Genomic DNA, 20,409 nt, shown 5'->3' with positions numbered 1-20,409 from the left:
ATGAGCATGCTATATTCTTCCATCTGTTTATGTCCTCTGCTATTTCCTTCCTCAGTGTTTCACAGTTCTCCCTGTAGAGGTCTTTTACATCCTGATTTACTAACTTTTAAAATGAAAAGCCAGACATGTATCCATGAAAGCATAATAGCACTATTTCAAAAAGAGATACTCAAGTAACAGTCACCCTGCATAACACCAAAGAGAAAAACATAAACAAAAATCTGTGACACAGGACAGAGAGGTGAAAGCAAAAAGACAAGGGTGAAAGCAAAGTCTGCACAGCTTGTGTAGAGACAGAAAACAGAAATAAACAAAAAGTGCTGAAAGAAATTATTGTTCAACCTGTAATTGGATACTTAGCTAGAATGTCTTTAACATATAAGGATTGTCAAAAATATTTTCAGAAGTAAAAGAGAAATAAATATATGCTAAAACATTGATAGATTTTTATAACCAATTGAAAATTCTTAAGTATACACCTCAAAAAGAGAGAAAGTTTTCTTCTATGAAGAACAGAGAATCAAAAGGAAAATTAACACACTTCTAACACATAGAACACTAAGACGTGGTGGAAACTACACCAAAGGGACCACAAAGTCTTTGCCAGCATCCGTTTCAAAATGTTTAGCTATAATAAAAGCACAATTTTACACATTTAAGTAATTCAAATAACAAGTTCTCTGCTACTTGACTAGTTTAAGTGAAGGCAGAAACACCCATTTTTCAGAGAATACTTTTATTATTTTGATAAAAATCTATGAGCTTTCTGTTGCATATTCTGCAGAGTACTGATTATTCTTTTATCAAAAATGATTATCACCAAAGGACTCACTGTGGCATAGGCATGAAGGACCAGCGTCTGGACACCCAGTATGACGGGGCCGTATGCCACCAACATTATCGAGATGGAGGAGATGACCAGGTCCACCCAGTACATGACCACAAAGAAACTCACCAGGAGCAGGATGATCTGGGTGGCCCTTTTCTCCGGGGAGATGCTCGGGGAGAGGGACATGTTGTGCAGGTGCTGGGATCGCCTCTGATGCCTGAACAAGAGAGTCACCATGTACACACTCGAGAACAGCATGCCGCCTACAAAGGACACGTCTCTCACTTGTATCAGCCTGAAAAACAGGCTCCACCTGAGGTACCTTGCAGAGGAAAGTGAGCAGTATTTACCAAAGCTCAGCTCTTGGGTCTGGGTCACATTAGAAGCAGCCACGGTAAACAAGAGCAGGTTACTACTGAAGGACAAACAGAGAATCCATAGAAAGAGTAAGGAATGGATGGTGTAACCCCTGGATTTCTGTTTGAACTGCCCCAACCAGGAGGAGCTGGGGCTGATGGTGACGGCCTGGAGCATGCTCAGGAGGCAGGTGGTGCAGATGGAGAGGCCCCGCATCACCCTGCTCAGGTAGAACAGAGCCTTACACTTGACGTCATTCTGCAAACGCAGGGACTCAAAGGGGCCTGGAGAAAGAAACAGCATGGTGAGCAGCATCAGTATGTGGACGAGGGCCAAGTTACCGGTGAGCAGGTCGTGGGGCTTCGGCCTGTGGCCCAGAAAGAGCGTGAGGATGCGGGAGAGCAGGAGGAAGGTGTTGGCTGTGAGACCAATGCCAGCTTGCAAAAAAGAGGCATTTTTTAATGGTAACATAAGTGAAGAGTGATTGTTTTAATGGCGTGGAGAAAACATTCTTATATCTGAAAAAGAATAATAGATAAATCATGAATTTTTTTTGTTCAGTAGTGTAATTACCCATCCACAATATTTTTACTTCACATAATTATTATTATTACTTTTTATAGTTTCTATGTCATGTAGAATATCTAGGGATTTTCATAACCCTGATTTTTTTTAATAGCCCTTATTATCCACTATCAATTATTGAAAATAAAGCCTTAGGAATATTTTCTCTACAAAATAACACACACATATATGTTTGTATGTGTACATAATGTATACCTTCTTTGTATTATATATATATATATATATATATATATACATCGCTCCAACATGTCCAAAATTTTGCCTCAATACACTGCCAACTATGTATGCTTCTATCTTACCTGAACCTCCCTCTTTAGTAAATATTTCTTTATTTTTCTGTATTCTTTCATTTAATATTAGACCCTGAAGACTGATGGGCATAAAAGATTACTCGATATTATTTATAAAATTGAACTGAATGAAATTTTATGCTGATGAGAAAAAAATTCAACAATAAAAAAAAACCCATAGCAAAAAACCCATTTGCGTCTTACAGCACATCACCTTCACACCTTCTATTTTCATCTTTCAAGTTTATGGAAATCTACGCTTGTCCCCTCCCCCATGATAGTCCAGAAGATCTCCATCTTTTATATAAGAAGACTATTACCAAGGTGGATTTCATTTGCAATCTCATTTCTCTTTTCCATAAGATCTTACATCTCCCAATTACTGGAGGCATTAGTTCACTTACCACAAGTACTTTTTTTTTTTTTTTTCTATATATATATATTTTTTTTACCACAAGTACTTTTAATGGTATTTCCTCAAAATGACTCTCTCTTGGTTTAGTTTCCAATCTAGACATATCACACGCAGACTCACTTCATCTTAGGAGTGAATTGCTAAAGTCCAGCTCTCAATTATCAGAACAAGAACTACATTTATCCATTACATGACATCCATAGACGTCCATCAGAATACTCACATAATACGTAACCAATGTGTTTGTGCTTCATAATGCTCTGAAATAAAAGACGAGAATAATCACATAGTCGTCCTTTCATTGAGACTTCACTTACTGTACAGGGAGCCTCCCATGCCAGAAAAAGTATTTCAGTCTTTAATATTAGACACTTCCCTTCAGGTTCTTATCAGAATATCACCAAAATCATAACACTTTATAAACACTTTATAAACACAAAGTCATAACACTTTATAAAATGTCACTAGATAATTTTGCAAGTATTGTCTCATGTTATTCGTCCTGGATGCAGGCATCATTACTTTATGCAATTAGTTAAAAACACAGCTTAGAAGACTTCAAGTGTGGGAGAGGAAAAAATGGAAAACCACCACAGTCACTCAGATTCCTCTGAGATGGAAGAATGCTGCATTATGTTTCCAAGGACACTTCTAATCATAGGAGCCATAAACGTGAATGTGTAGGACAATGTAGAAATACTGATGGTCTGTGTTATTGGCTCATACTCGGCAGTCCATGGCTCAAGTACAACACTGATCTCAGCCTCCGGATACATAGGAGTTTATAAAAGAGAAATCACTTAGTTGATTTAATAGTTGCTAACCTTTCTCCAAAAGCTGGCACTAGCAAAATGGCACATGTGTCTTGACTTCCAGAACCCACTGAACAAATGATATTCGCAAACAACATTGACCTGCAAATTCAGTGTCACTGCTCAGTGGACGGAAAACAGCATTTGTGCATGGACTACTAATATAGAAAGAATTATGTATCAACAATATATTGGAGAAAATTTATTGATAGATGACATGTTTTGTAAGTCATAACCAGAAAGACAATTAAACCACTTTATGAAATGTGAGAGAGAATAATTTTAATATTTTCTTCTTTTCCACCATGGGGCATCTCGGTTCTCTTTCCCCAGTCTGTGCTGCTCACCCTGCAAATGGCCACCACATACCGAAAAAGAGCAGATCTACTGGGCTGTCAAGTGATGCCTTCCTGTTTGTAAGCATTTGTGCTGATAGGAAAGGTATAATTATCTTTATTAAAAGTTTTGGAAAGTTGTCTCAACTGCTTGAATAAAACAAATGATATTTGGTACTAAAATACATCTTCTCCAAAAAAGGTCATTTGTTGTTGATTTGAACTATAATCTTATCCCTGTGTTTTGTATTTTCACTTGATACATCTGAAAACCCCACCACGAAAGAATCCTGGGAGTGACAATGGTACGGTGCCATTCTGGGAGCAAGAGAGGAGAGGAAAATCCACAGGGGTCACCTACAGATGGGTCAGAGTGCCAAAGAGAAGTGGGCCCTCACTGATACACGAATAAATAGTAATTTGAATTTCCATCTCAGCACTCACTGTGAGAAGTGACGGCCAGAGATCTGCTGGGGCCGAGGGTGAAGCTAGTGAGCAGATCATGCAGAAAAAGTGCAGCCTCATTGCACTGGCTCTCAACTTACACTGTCCTCACTGTCACAGCCCAAGGTATAGACACAACGACACAGTCATAGGTAAGGGAGGGGAAATAATGGCATTAAAAGGAATAGGCCCTAGAGACTGATCATAAAGTCCAGATTTAGGTCACATTCCTGAGTTAAAGCCAAAGACTGCAATGAAATGAAGACTTAACAAGAACCTAAGTACCATTTTACATATGTATATATTCTTCTGAAGAAAGTAAAGCGTGGCAAAATCCTTTGCCTTTATCTTTTTAATAATAAGTAGTTTAGAGTAGTAGTATTGAATGCATGATTTTATTTGAAGAGAGATCTTTGCACTTTGCTTTCTCTAGATTAAAGAATACATCCATACATGAAAATCCTGTCTTTGCTATATTAATTTAAGGAGCCCTTTTCTCCATCAATTTTATCATATTCTGTGAACAGTACTGCCAATCCTATGACAGACACCCCCAGGAAAAAGTGACTATGAAAAATGTGGGTGACAAGGCCAGGGAGTCGGCTGGTTTTGTGGCAGTGGTTGGCAACCTGACAAGCACAGCTGACAACCCTAGGAGAAGAGATCACCGTTTTCACCAAAATTAGCTCTGTAAAAAGACTTTTATGTAACGTACGAATACCAAGATACTAAGCAGGACGAGCATCAGACCCCACTGGGTAGCAGCGACCCATCCTCTACTCTCTGGCTGCTGAACTTAGCGTGGGTGTGGCCGGAATCCCAACCCTGCTGACTCCACACTGCTCAGGGCCTCCAACCCTCAGCTCCCTGCAGAAGAGCCAAGGCAGGGACAGTGTCACCACAGGTGATGGGGACAGGGAAACAGCAGAAGGCTTGATAAAGAGTCCTGTGTAGAAATTTGGGGAAATCCTAAAATTCCTACAGGTAGTGTTTTTTTTTATGACAACCATAGTCTGGAAGATATCAGCAAAATATAACGCTTCTCTTATTTACTTTTTTAAGATTTTGTGTTCTTTTCTTTAGTTTCTTTCTTTCCTTTTCCTTTTTGTTTCCCCATCATGTTCCTGTGCATCACAGTAACATGGCAGTGAGAGTCACACCAGCTGTGCCAAATATGATTTTGGAGAGAAATTTCAAAATTGGAATTTAGAGGAAAGCGTTCTCTGTTCTGAAATATCCTGATTAGGATCATTTGTGCTCTGTCCCCACTGACATTAGCTTCCCTAAACATATGAAATTCAAGTGCTTTAGGATTAAACAAACTTACATGTTTACAACATTCAGAGAGATAGAGGTTTCCTACCATTCAGGTTTCTTCAGGGTTTAACACCCTCACATGCCACAAATGAAAAATACCTATTATTAATATTTTTATTTAAATCTTTTCTTATTCGATTCTCTATGCCTTACCTTCATAAAAATATATGCTAATATATACTATTAATATCTTTATACTGAACTCAAATTGCATATGAATTTAAATGATGAAATTTAAATATGTAAATATAAATTTTAAGAAACTACAATTGAAACTTTCAGAGGCAATGGCAGAAATAGAAAATTTAGAGGATATTTTTAATATTTGGATGTCATGGCTTTCAAACTTGAAAATGATTATGCTCTCATTACCAATTTTATCTAAACACATGTACAAAAATGGTATATAAATATAATTTACTTAGAAGACAAAATGCTGAAACTCAGTTTATTTTATGGAAATATTTAAAGCATGTTAAAATTATCAGATCACTTCATGTAAGATATTCATTAGCTCTATAAAGATTTGATTAACAGCAGAAAGTGATATTTCTAGACAGTTTTATGCTAACCTCCCCCAAATTTCATTGTAACAGAATAAAACAAAATAACCTTTATGGTAAACGTATATAATATAAGTAATATAAAAGGGTGAAAATATCTAATTTTACGATATTATAATTTTAAGTGTTTATCCAGTATTATAAATATACTTAGGTGTCTTCAAACCTAAAAGAACAAAGAAGCATGACTAAGTCATTTTGAATTTGTTCAGATTTCCTGCATTATACATGGTAAATTTTCACTTAATTGGAGCAAGTTCAATTGGCAAAAACTGGTAAATAAAAAGTCACACTGTATTCCAGTTCAAGTACAACATCACCAAATTATGAAATGTCTTTAGAAATTCTGTAATTTCATGGCCTCATAAAGTCTATAAAACACATCTTTCATTCAGAAAAGTCTACTAGATTTAGTCCCAATTCATAGAGATGTGAGTGAAATCACGAGGAGAGACTCTCCCAGCTCTTCCCTGAGACAATCCTGCCTCCTCCCCTCCCTCCTCCCCCAGGTCTTGAGCTCTCACCGCTGCTGAAGCAGAGAGACACGCACTCACCCAGCTGAGTCTGCCGCGGGAGTCTGTGCCTGAGACGGGCCAAGACATGGTTATGAGGAAGGGGCGCCACCAGCTCCTCTCCCCCAAGGCCCGCGATTGTCGTGTCATCTGTGGAGTCAGGACGGCCCTCGCCTTGGGACTGCTGGAAAGGGGAGCCCACAGGGAAACTGAACTCCTAATTCCTGGAAAACAGCAGGTGAGGAACAGCTGGGCTGCAAACTCCCCTGTGAGCTCCTTGTCCTGATCACCAGCCTGGTAGGTTGGGAGTCTCCAGCTCCCCCTGATGCAAACACGAGTAGATGCCCCTCCCAGTTCTCAGTGTGTCCCCACCAGGCAGGGGATTCCCGGTGTCTTCACACGTGCCCTCAGTGACCTCTGGCTGTGAGGGTCAACACTAGATGACAAACAGCTTTGAAAGAGTAAGGACGACGCCACCTCTGCCACAGGGCCTCGTCCTCCAGGGACACAGGGCACTGCCATGGGGGCAGAAGGCAGGAGCAACGTCAGCTAGGCCTGAAGTTGCTTTCACCTTGCTTAAATTACCAATATAAGCAAAACTTTAATTGGTTCTTTTCTGATAATTGTGTTAGACAAATATAAATCTTAACCTCGGCTAATTACAAACAGCCTCCACCAAACGGCTGTGCGACTGGAGTATTTCCAAATCAGACAAACCAAAGAAGCCCAATCAACACGTGTCTCTGGGCCTTGCCAGGGCTGTGCCCCTCCCCGCACTGGGGCTCCTGCTCCCTAGAACCAGGTGACCGGGTGAGGGTGGGAGCCGGCCTTGTGCCAGGAAGGAGCATGAGCTGTCCCATTTCCTGTCAGGGAAATGCCACCTCTGTGGTCCCTCCTACCCTCCCCGCTCTGTGCCCACTGTTGGCCCGAAGCCAGCCTGCACTGCCCGGTGATGCCCACCAGGAACACGTGGGGACGGGCGGCCTTAGGGCCATGCAGGGGTGCACAGCCCTCACCTGAGCCTCAACATCCAGGCCTCAGAACCACCCACAAAGCCACCTACCCACAGCACCCTCCACTCCAGGCCAGGGCTCCTGTGCCTCCCGTGCTCTGGGGGCGCAGGGGGCACTGGGACAGCTGCAGCCGGGCTCCTGACGGAGGAGGAGGCAGGTGGGTTGGTCCCGGACCTGTCCCTCACTGGTGGTGCTCTCCATTAAGGGCCTGTCCCTTTTCTTGGGCACCATGCACACCAAGCCGCCCTTATCCTGCTGGAGGGATGGCAGGTTTTGGGAAGGGCCTGCCTTGCTGCTTGGGGTGGTGTGGGGGTGGGGCAGGCACTGTTCGGAGGCAGGGAAGCCTCCACCGGGGCTCTCTGGGTGGCGACAGCAGGAGCCAAATCTTGTGGACGAGTTCAGGGCTGAAGTCATTTATTTATGTAACAAGCACTTCCATAGCCTCTCTCCGGGCAGGCTGTTCTGATGGCCTTCCACTCCTTTCATTCTCTTCACTCCTGACACAGGCAGGTGTCACCCAATCCAGGCTGTCACCACCTGTTTTCTAGGTGAGTCAATGGAGGCAGGAAGAGCCTAAGTGATTTGTCCAAGGCCAAAGAGCTTGGAAGTAGAGGAGACTGGGTGACATTAACCGCTGCATGTCCCTGCCTCTCCTGCAGCCACCCCGATGGCTGGCACTAGGACTGGTCTGCCCTGCAATTTACCTCAACCAGCAAGCGCCTTCCAAAGGGGCCACCGTAGAGGCTGCAGGACCACTGTGGGTCTGTTGTGGGGTACAGTCCTCAGGCCATCCTCTTTCCAGAGCAAGACCAGTGAGGGCCCCCGAGCTCAGCCTCAGTTTCCTCATCTGCAGAGAGGTGGGAAGGGAGCAGTGGCCATCCAGGTGAGCGGGGGTGGAAGTCCTTCCCAGGCTGGACAGAGCCCAGGCAGCGCCTGCCAGAGACGAGGGCCCACCCCACTTCCCGCAGTGTGGCTACGGCAGCTGCAGGCGCCTCTGGCTCCCTGGGCCTCGGCCTCCCCACGCCTGCGCCTGCCTTGTGGGATGCTGAGAACAGGGACAGGAACATGAAGGAAAGGGGCCGTGCACAGGACCTCCGTGACCAACATTGGGAACTTCTCTTCTGTCCTGGAAGGGAAGATGATTGAGCCCAAATAAGGGGCTTTAGGACAAGAGTCTATAGGAAAATTCAGCCTTTGCTCACAGGCTTCACTCTTAGAATCCAGAAACTCAGGTGACTGATCCTCCTTGCTGATGTTACCCAGGAGGGAGGTTTCACTCTGGGACCTGGAGGGAAGGAAAACGGGCTTCTTCCTCCAAGAGATAGTTGTCAGTTACCAATGAAATTTAGAATTTTCTTTCCCAGTTATAACACTATGTTAATATTTCTTGAAACTAGTATTTTAAAAATAACCTTTGGAAAGAAAAAGTGGTGGAAAAGGTTACCTCCAGGATTACTGCTCCCAGAGAAAGGGGCATAGATCTCGGTCTCCTACACGTGAGTGGATCTCTCCCCCACAAGAACAGCATTGTGAATTGGCGGAGATTCAGCCGTGATACACAAAACAGGACCAAACAAGGTGAACAGGAGATAAGATTGTGATCTCTGGAGAGTGCAAAACAAACAATAGAGCATAGAGAGTGGGAGGGCTCTAGCTCGCCAGGCCAGCAAGTGAAGTGGGATCAGACCCACATTAGAACTTGCCTCCCCACTGACCTCCACACCCACTCAGACAGGGACCTTCCCGACTTGGTGCAAAATTGCAGTGGGAGGCATGGAGTTCTGTGGACAGGGGACAATAGTGGGAAGCACCTTGACCTCCCTGGAGCTCTGTGCCAGGACTGCACTAAGCCGGGAGGGGAGGGGGATCCAGTATGAGCTGCTGTGGGAGGTAGTTAGGAGTCAGGTAACTTTCCTCTGGCACCCAGCAGGTACAGACCTATGGAGCTGTCCACTAAGTCATCAGCTCTAAACTGGGTCTCTAAACTGGAACTGCTTCAGGCGAATATGTCCATTCATGGTGGGTCAGTAAGAGTGACAGATCCTGCTGGACAGGTGTGAGACTGTGGGAGGGTGACATAAAAGAGACAATGAGGCATCCTGATGACCTAGCTTCCCAATCTGGCACCTGCCATCTCCTGAGCAGTCGCCCCCAGTGCTGGCAGCACTCTGCGGGTGGACAGGCGGTGGCCATTGTTGGGGTCCACGGCTCAGGCGCTGTGCTGTGATACGGGGTGCCAGGCAAATCCCTTCCCCCAGCACAGGGACTCTCGTGATAAGCTCCACTCTCACACAATCTATGATCAACTAGCCAGGCCTGTCTTGATCGATGAACTCTGAACACTTCCCTAGTCATGAGGAAGCTAATGCCAGCAGGACTTACAGGTGCTGCGGCACTAGGGTGCTGGGCAGACCGGGGAACTCCCTTCCCCCAACTGGCATCTTTTGTGCTGACAATGATAGGCTCCACCCCTGGAGGTAGGGTGAGACAAGAAAAGCGACTTTCTCTCCGGACTAGGGTGAATCTGCCAGACCTTGGCACAGACCAATAGCTGCTAGCCCAATGACTTCGCTCTTTAGACCGGTTTAGGTGACCCAGGAGATCAAAACGCTGGGGCTGGATATCCTTACCTGGTCAGCTGTCAACAGTGAAGTCCATGGTCAAATAACAAGCATCCCCACAAGAGGCCACAATAGACTGGACAAATAACCCCTCCCACCCAGAGTAGTCTCCTTACTGTGGTGGAAGAGCTCCCCCCAGTGGCAGATCAAGAATCCATAGAAGTGTGCACATCCAGGCTGCCTCTTTAATATAGCACCTACAGAAACAGAGACTACACAGGGTCTGTTACTTTCCAATTGAAAAAACAGTGGCAGATGCAGATGGGGAGGGTTCAGTGACAGAATTCTGGAAGTATGAAGAATCAAATGGAAAGCATTTGATTTCAATTTGAGGTACCTCTTTCCCCAAAATGTACACCAGCTCTCAAGCAATGGATATTAACAAAATCCAGATCACTAAAATGACAGAAGAATTTCAAACATGGATTGTAAGAAAGCTCAATGATATGCAAGAAAAAATCGATAACCAAAAGAAAGAAACTGCAAAATAAAACAAAAACAAACACAGGACTTGGAAGGAAAATTCACTAAGACATTGAAATATTATAGAAAAATCAAACCAATCTCCTACAATCTACTCAGGGAACTACAAAATACAGTAGAAAGCATCAAGAACAGGTTAGATCAAACAAAAGAAAGAATCTCAGAGATTGAAGATTACAGCTTCAAATTACAAAAGTCACAGAGATAGAGCAGAGAAATAAGAGAAAAGAGCAAAATTTACAAGAAATATTGGATTATATGAAGAAACCTAACTTGAGGTTGTTATGGATTCCAGAAAGGGAAGAAGAAAATACACAGGGTTGGATAAGCTCTTTGAAGATATAATTGAAAAAAATTTCCCAGGCCTTGCTAACAATCTAGATATCCAAGAACAAGAAGCTCAAAGGACCCCTGGGAGATTCAATGCAAACAGGAAGATATCACGACATGTAGTCATCAGACTGACCAAAATATCAACTAAAGAGGCACTTCTACAAGGTGTAATGCAAAAGAAGCAAGTAACATACAAAGGACAGCTGATTCGAGTAACGCTAGACTTCTCAACTGAAACTTTACAAGCAAGGAGAGACTGGGACCCTATTCTCACTCTTCTGAAACAGAATAATGTAGCCTAGAAATTGGTACCCTGGAAAACAACTTTTTATGTATGTGGGAGAAATAAAGACATTCTCAGATAAGCAAAGACTGAGGGAATTCACCAAGACAATACTAGCCCTCCAAGAGGTACTCAAAACAGTGTTACCCACGGATCAGCACAATAAACACTCACAAATGTAAATTCACTCCAAAGCTAAAGATTAAAGACCAGATACCACAATAGCTCAAGAGGGAAAAGAAAGCGAAAAAAGTCCAACCCAACTGAATGAATAGAAATCTGTCCCAACTATTGGTTCTTTCAATAAGTGTGAACGGCTTAAACTCCCCACTCAAGAGACATAGGCTGGCTGAATGGATAAAAAAAATACAAGCCAAGTATCTGTTATCTTCAGGAAATACACCTAATATGGAAGGATGCATATAGACTACATGTAAAGGGGTAGAGATCAGTATTTCAAGCATTCAGAAGCCAAAAGAAGGCTGGTGTGGCAGTTTTAATTTCATATAATTTGGTTTTTAAATCAAGAAAAGTAATGACAAACAAAGAGGGTTATTGTATAATGGTGCAGGGTACAGTGCAACAAGAAGACATAACAACTCTAAATATATATGCACCCAAGTTAGGTGCACTTTGTTTCATAAAACAAACCCCACTTGATCTAAGGAAAATGAAAAACAGCAACTCCAGAATAGCTGGAGATTTCAATACCCCACTCACTGGACAGGACAGATCATCCAAACGGAAAATTAATAAAGAAATATTGGACTTAAACAAAACTCTAGAACAATTGGGCATGACTGATATTTACAGGACATTCTATCCAAAATTCACCAAATATATGTTTTTCTCATCAGCTCATGGGGCATTATCTATGATTGACCATATCCCTAGGACACAAAGCAAGACTCAAAAAATATACCAAAATGGAAATTATACCATACATCTTCTCAGATCACAGTGGAATAAAAGTAGAAATCAACCCTAACAGATACTCACATTTCTACACAAACATGTGGAAATTAAACAATCTTCTGCTGAACGATAACTTCATAAATGAGGAAATCAAGATAGAAATCAAAAAATTCTTTGAACTTAATGACAATGCAGACACAAGTTATCAAATTCTGTGAGACATGGCTAAAGCAGTCCTTGGAGGAAAGTTTATTTCCATAAATGCCTATATCAAAAAGTCAGAGAGATTACAGATAGAACACCTAATGAATCGACTCAAAGAGCTGGAAAAAGAAGAACAGACCAAATCCAAACCCAGCAAAAGAAGTGAAATTAATAAGATCAAATCAGAAATAAATGAAATTGACAACAGGGAAACTATAAAGAAGATTCATAACACAAAAATTGGTTCTTCAGAAAAAGGGACAATATTGACACACCTTTGACTAGACTAATGAAAAGCAGAAAATAGAAATCTCTAATAAGTTCCGTCAGGAACAAAAACGGAGACATTACAACTGATACCATGGAAGTACAACATATAATCTGTGAATACTACAAATACCTTTATGCACACAAACTGGAAAATGTGGAGGAAACGGAAACATTTTTAGAAACACACAGCCTCCCTAGGCTCAACCAGTAAGAAATAGAACTCCTGAACAGACCAATGTCACATAGTGAAATAGAAACAGTAATTAAAAACCTTTCTGAAAAGAAAAGTCCTGGACCGGATTGTTTCACACCCGAATTTTACCACATCTACAAAGAAGAACTGGTGCCTATCCTGAAGAAATTATTCCACAACATTGAGAAGGATGGAAGCCTACCCAATTCATTTTATGAAGCCAACATCACTTTAAAATCAAAACCAGAAAAAGACACAACAAGAAAGACAACCATAGACCAATATCTTATGAATATAGATGCAAAAATTCTCACCAAAATCCTAGCTAACCAAATCCAGGTGCTCTTTAAGAAAATAATCCCATCACAACCAAGCGGTCTTCTTCCCAGGGATGTAGTGGCTCACCATATGCAAATCTATGAGTGTAAGTCACCACATAAACAGAAGCAAAAACAAAGGCAATATGAGCCTTTAAACAGATGCAGAAAAAGCATTTGACAAAATTCAGCACCCTTTCATGATAAGAACACTTAACAAATTAGGTGTAGAAGGGGCTTACCTAAAAATGATACAAGCCATATATGACAAACCCACAGCCAAATTCATACTGAATGGGGAAAAATTGAAAGCATTCACACGTAGAACTGGAACAAGGCAAGTTTGCCCAGTATCTCCACTTCTATTCAACATAATGCTGGAAGTCCTGGCTATAGCAATCAGACATGAAAGTGAAATTAAAGGCATCCAAATGGGGACAGAAGCGATCAAACACTCACTCTTTGCTGATGATATATTATACCCAGAAAATCCCAAGAATTCAACCAAAAGATTCCTTGAATTGAGAAATGAATTCAGTAAAGTCTCAGGATACAAAATCAATACACACAAATCAGAGGCATTCATATACGCCAATAACAGTCAAATTGAGAACAAAATAAAAAACTCAATACCCTTCACAATAGCAACAAAGAAAACAAAGTGCCTAGGACTATAGTTAACTAAGGAGGTAAAAGACCTCTACAGGGAGAACTATGAAACACTGAGGAAGGAAATAGCAGAGGGCACACACAGATGGAAAACCATACCATGCTTGTGGGTTGGCAGAATCAACATTATTAAAAGGTCTATACTACCCAAAGTGATTTATAGATTCAATGCTATACCTATTAAAATGCCAACATCATTTTGCACAGATAAAGAAAAAATACTTTTACGCTTTGTATGGAACCAGAGAAGACCCTGTATGGCAAAAGCAATTCTAGGCAATAAAAAAAAATGGGAGGTATCAATTTGTCAGATTCCAAACTATACTACAAGTTGTAGTAATAAATCAGCTCGTGATTGGCACAAGAATAGGGACATTGACCTGTGGAACAGAACGGACAACCCAGATATAAAACCAGCCTCACATAGCAATCTAATCGTCAACAAAGCAGACAAAAACATACACTGGGGAAAAAAATCCTTATTCGATAAATGGTGTTGGGAAACCTGGATAGCCACATGTATTATACTAAAACAGGATCCACACCTTTCACCTCTCACAAAAATCAACTCATGCTGGGAAACAGACTTAAACCTAAGGTATGAAACTATTAGAATTCTAGAGGAAAATGTTGGAAATACTCTTCTAGACATTGGTCTAGGCAAAGAATTTATGAAGAAGACTCCCAAGGCAATCACTGCATCAACAAAAATAAATAAATGGGACCTGATCAAATTAGAAGCTTCTGCACAGCCAAAGAAACAGTCACGAGAGGAAACAGACAACCACAGAATGGAACAAAATTTTCGAAAGCTACACATCCACTGAAGGGTTGATAACTAGAATCTATTTAGAACTCAGTAAAATCAGCAACCTCTCGTTTCACACTGTCGATTCACAGAGAATGCACAGCACTGGGAGTGAACCCTAATGTCAACTAGGCTTTCTGTGATTGTGATGTGTCAGTGTAGGTTCGTCAACTGTAAAAAATTGTACCACCCTGGTGTGTCAGTTTACTCAAGGAAGGTGGTGAGGATGGGGTGCTCTAGTATACAGAGCTGGGGTGTGTATGGAAACTCTTTGCTTTCCTTTCAGGTTTACTATAAAATAAACTGCCATAAAAATAAAATATTGAAAAAAATCAAGAGGCAATTTTGATATTTTTAGATAAACCGATTTCATTTCTTATATTTATTTTCTGTATTTCTTGACAGTGCACCTGTCCTACAGGAAATGCTAAATGATGTTCCTGAGCCTGAAAGGAAAGGACTCTAGATAGTAAGAGAATGTCCGTGGGGAAAATGAAGAACACCAGTAATGTTACTGACATAGGAAAATATTAAGGCCTACTGTATTTTCGGTTTGCAAATAGAATTTTTTTCTTTCTTGTCTTTGCATGCTTTAAAGGACTAATGCAGGAAACAGTAAATTATCACTCTATCATCAAAGAGAGGAAAACACCTGTATTGATGGTCAGAGGCCACAAGACCCATATATTACAGATTTCCTTTTTTCCCTTTTTTCAGGCCTCATGGCTTAAGTCAATTTCTATAGGTAAAGTTTCCAAAGAAGAAACCATGTGACCTAGAAATGACACTTAATTTACAACCCTTACTGTGAGTAGAGATAGTTTCTAGAAATTTTCTCATACAGAAAATATAGAACAGCCACTCAGCAACCACGAGGACAGGTACGTAGCCGTCAGCCATCACTGTGGACTCTCGTCTGCACCTTGTCAATCACAGGTGCCCAACAGACTACATCGGGATGCTTTCTATAGTGGACACTATTTTTTGCCTATTATAGCTGTATTTTCCCCAATCCTAAATGTGTATGTTTTAAATTATAATGCATTTCTGATAACCTTCAAAATGTTTTATTTAGACCCAGCTACATGAAGATTAAAATGTACATACAGAACCATCACATCATAGTCCCTCCCCTGACAAATCACACTATCAAATATCATGGATCTCAATCAAAAAGCTAGAAATTAATACAAAATTTAACCTTAGCATTTATGGGTTGTTTTATGTGAAAACATAAAATCAAACACAACAGTGTATTTCGATGGTGTACTCTTATGCAAATGATGTCACCTGCTTTGCTTATATGTGCTCTGGAGTATTCCTGATGTAAAAAACTAATTTAATTTCCATTTACTTTATTTTTCCATACTGAAATCTTCGAAATCCACCTATAAAATACCAATTTGGATTACGCTCTCAAGGTAAAAAAGAATGTATCCATTTCCACTGCTCTGACTTTGCCCACATTCTTGGTTGTGATTCTCTGAGCAAGGCTGGAGGCTCAGGCAGGCTCTGCATGATTTGTACAAAACAACTCCAGCCAGAGTGAGGCTTTAGAAAGCACATCTTTTTTTTTTTAAATTTTTTTTTTATTTTGGCATATTATGGGGTACAAATTTTAAGGTTTCAATAAATGTCCTTTCCTCCACAAGTCTGAGTTTCCAGCATGACCATCCCACAGATGGTGCACATCTCACTCATTAAGTATGTATACACCCGCCTCCTCCCCCTCCCCCTGCCCAATAATCTATTACTGTAGTACCTATATGTCCACTTAGGTGCTGCTCAGTGAATACCAGTTTGCTGATGAGTATATGTGGTGCTTTTTCGTCCATTCTTGGGATACTTCACTTAGTAGTATGGGTTCCAGCTCTAACCAGGAAAATATAAGATGTGCTATATCAGCGTTGTTTCTTAGAGTTGAATAGCACTCCATGGTATACATATACCACATTTTATTAATCCATTCTTGGATTGATGGGCACTTGGGCTGTTTCCACAGCCTTGCAATTATGAATTGTGTTGCTATAAACATTCAAGTGCAGGTGTCTTTTTTGTACAGTGTCATTGGATCTTTTGGGTAGATGCCCAGCAATGGGATTGCTGGATCAAATGGTAGATCCACTTGTATCGCTTTAAGGTATCTCCATATTGCTTTCCACAGAGGTTGGACTAGTTTGCAGTCCCACCAGCAGTGTCGGAGTGTTCCTCTCTCTCCACATCCACGCCAGCATTTATTGTTTGGAGACTTTTTGATAAAGGCCATTCTCACTGGGGTTAAGTGATATCTCATTGTGGTTTTGATTTGCATTTCCCTGATGATTAGAGATGTTGAGCATTTTTTCATACGTTTGTTGGCCATAGCACATCTTAACCAAAATTTTGGGAAAACACATCACATTTTCCCCCTCCATAGCAGTTTAAGTAGCCCAATTAGTTAAGTGTCCCTGTTAATGATCTATTTACAGAAGGCCATTTTCTAAGCTAAAATAGAGAAAATAAAATTAAATAATAACACCAAAAAAAGGCATTTTTGGTGTTGTTTTCCATAGTCAACAGCTTTAGTAAACTATCGTGAGAAAATTACAATTTTTTTTTAAAAAGTACTGCCGAATAAAGTTTGATAAAGGACATCCGAAGTGTGATTATTATTATTTTGAATATAATATCCAACTACGTTCTGCAAGTTACGTCAGATAGCTTAGTGAGACATGAAGAAATGCCAACTTCCATGGTTTCCATACATTTTACATCACTTATATGACTTCTTAAAACCCACAACAGCATGAAGGCTTTTTTCTGATTTTTTTTTTTTTTTTTTTTTGAGGCAAAGTCTCAGTGTGTTTCCGGGCTAGAGTGCCGTGGCATCAGCCTAGCTCACAGCAACCTCGAACTCCTGGGCTCAAGTGATCATCCTGCCTCAGCCTCCGAGTAGCTGGGTCTACAAGCAAGGGCCACCATGTCCCGTTAATTAGTTGTATAGTTTTTTAGTTGTCCAGCTAATTTATTACTAATTTTAGTAGAGTCGTGGTCACCTTCTTGCTCTGGCTCCTCTCGAACTCCTGACTTCCAGCAGTCCTTCTGCCTCGGCCTCCCAGAGTGCTAGGATTACAAGTGAGGGCCACCATGTCTGGTCATGAAGTCTTAACAAACACAAATTTTAATTTCTGAACACTCCTCCATTAAGATTTGTAAAGGTGGAGGAAAAATTAAGGGACTTTTTTTTTTGTATTCTTTGTCTACTTCATGAAAATGTAATCTTCAAAGAGTGTTTTATTGGCTATCCACCCTGCTAATTAAGGTTAAGATAAGTGCATTGCTTCTTTCCAGGGTAAAGAATGGTATTTTAAAATGACAGAATTGCTATGACATAAATTTTTTAAGTATGGGCATCAACTTAAAATATTAGAACATTTAAGAATTCTAAATATTGGTATACCACCACTACACCTAATCTCGTTTATTATTGCAAGGACTAAAGGGAATTTTTAAATCGCTTTTCATATTACTGAAATTGAAATCGAATAAAATAACTGACTTAGAAACCGTCAGAAGAGTACAAATATTTAGCCAGAGATATCAGTTCCTCATAAAAATGAACATTCACCTCCTCTTATTGAAATTTTACTGAAGTTACGTTAGTCATTTCAAACAGACTTTAACATTAGCCTTAAATCAGAAACAAACGAAAGGACTAGTGACACTGACGGAATCTACTCACATGCTCCAGTTTGCTGACGGAATCATAGGCACACCGCACACTATCAATAAATAATCCCTACCGGGTTTTAAGTAAAACAATAGAAATGCAAGCTAGTCTTCGCCGTGGAAACACGCAGAGCCACTTCCCGCAGTTGCTGTGGGGTGCGTGTCGTTGTTCTGCTCTTTCATGACGGAGTCACCCTGTCACCCCGGAGGGTGCGGCGGCCTCACACAGGCCCGCGGTCTCGGCCGCAGAGCCAGCCCTGCTCCTGCCGCGGCCTCCGGAGGGCCGGGACACAGGCCGACCCCGCGCCGCCTGGGAGCCGCCGTCAGCGGTTCCACCCGCGGACACCGCACGTCCCGCACCGCCCAGCGGGCGCGGCCCACGGCCAGTGCGGGGCTCTGGGCCTCTGGGCTCCGGGCCAGCGCCCTGGACTCGGTGGGGCGGGGTCACGCACGGGGTCCCGTCCGTGATGACGTCCTTCCGGCTCTGTGAGCCCGCCCCCCTCACAGCCAGGCCTCCCAGGCGGAAGTGCGCGGCGCGTCCGGGAGAGCCGGCGGCGAAGGGAAGGTGAGTGTGACGGAAACAAAAGTGGAAACGGTCGAGCACGTGGAGAGAGGCCGGACTCCACCCTTCACTGGCCACGTATCAGGCTCCAGTTGCTCAACTGTGGGAACAGTTAGGAAGAGTGAGTGGGATGAGGGAACGTGTGAAGGAGTCCAGGGAAAGCAGCACTCACTGCTAAGCAGGGTGGTGGATTCATATTGAAATGAAAGGGCATTACTGATTCCGTCAGAAGATCCAAACAGGTGTGACATTCCTATCCACCTAGTGTTGAGGCCACAGTAGGTGAGTGTCAACCTTTAGTATTCTTTGAAATTTCTCAGATGTCCTGTCTAAACTTTTTTTATGAGTTTGTTTTTACGTTGTTTTTTTCCATTAAAGCTAAAGCACAATAAGTTTGTAACGTATTATTACAGTCAAGGGGTGTTGTTATTACAGTTTCACACTGTGCTGTTCTCACCACCTGTGAGCCCTCAGAGTGCTGTTATCGCCGCCTGTGGGCTGCTCATCCAGGATCGGTGCACATAAGACTCCAATCCAATGATGCTCTCAGGACTGTATCTCTCCAATAATAAGGGACCGCGTGTACAATACGCTTTTTAAAGGAATCAGTAATTTAAGCTTGATAATTACCTTCATAAGGTTCAGGACTGCATCATGGGAACTTTTGTCTAAGCATTTTCACATGTAGACAGAGGATGTACTGAATAATTAGGGTGAACTACCAAAAGGATGAGGGAGACAACTTCAGATGGCCAATTTCTAGGCTCAGTTTACTTTTTCTCAAGAATGTACCATAATTATGCCTTATAGGAGAAAAGAATGAAAAGGCATCAAGTATAATTTTAAATTTTCCAATGAACACACATTCTTTTTGAATGCTCTCATTTTATCTTTTAGAAAATCAAAAAGGCAGGGAGTGGTGGTAGCACTCTGGGAGGCCCAAGCACGAGGATTGTTGGAGCTCAGGAGTTTGTAACCAGTCTGAGCAAGAGTGAGACCCTGACTATACTTTAAAAAAAATAGAAATTAGCTGGAAAACAGAAATATGTATATATTTATATATATAATTATATAAGTAATATAATTATATATAATTATATAAATTATAATATTTATATAAATAAATATATATATATAATTAGCTGAGCAAGTGGCTCATGCCTGTAGTTCCAGCTACTCGGGATGCTGAGGCAGGAGGATCGCTTGAGCCCAGAAGTTGGAGAGTTGGAGGTTGCTGTGAGCTAGGCTGATGCTATGGCACTCTAGCCCAGGAAAAACAGTGAGACTCTGTCTCAAAAAAAAAAAAAAAAAAAAAACTGTTTCAGTAAAGTCAATAAGAAAAAATAGAAAATCAAAATGATATTTAAAAATTAAGAAATTATAAAGAAAACAAGCATATTTGGTAACAAATGAAGTAGAAATTAACAAAAATAAAAGTACAATATTTGGTTTAAAAATTAAATTAGAAGTGCTCAGAACAGGATTAGTGTGGTAGAATGATGAGAATGATGAAAATAATCTAATAAAACTAATGAAAATGTGAATTTAATTATACATCTATAAAAATAGAA

The 20,409-nt window shown here is 41.3% G+C and overlaps 1 protein-coding gene across 1 annotated transcript in view; it reads right to left on the bottom strand.

Moving 5' to 3' along the window:
- Positions 1-477: 477 nt before the first annotated feature.
- LOC142874931 (vomeronasal type-1 receptor 51) overlaps positions 478-20,409 on the bottom strand; it is a 39,005-nt gene continuing 19,073 nt past the window's right edge. Inside the window, exons 2-3 of the mRNA XM_076009585.1 lie at positions 2,514-2,736; positions 478-1,704 (exon numbers count right to left, since the gene is read on the bottom strand). Coding sequence (XP_075865700.1) covers positions 740-1,657 — 918 coding nt within the window. The 5' untranslated portion in view covers positions 1,658-1,704; positions 2,514-2,736 and the 3' untranslated portion in view covers positions 478-739. The remainder of the gene's footprint in view (positions 1,705-2,513; positions 2,737-20,409) is intronic.

The sequence above is a fragment of the Microcebus murinus genome, chromosome 13, assembly GCF_040939455.1.
Source record: "Microcebus murinus isolate Inina chromosome 13, M.murinus_Inina_mat1.0, whole genome shotgun sequence".
Classification (NCBI taxonomy): domain Eukaryota; kingdom Metazoa; phylum Chordata; class Mammalia; order Primates; family Cheirogaleidae; genus Microcebus; species Microcebus murinus.
This window is presented reverse-complemented; position numbering and strand designations above follow the sequence as displayed.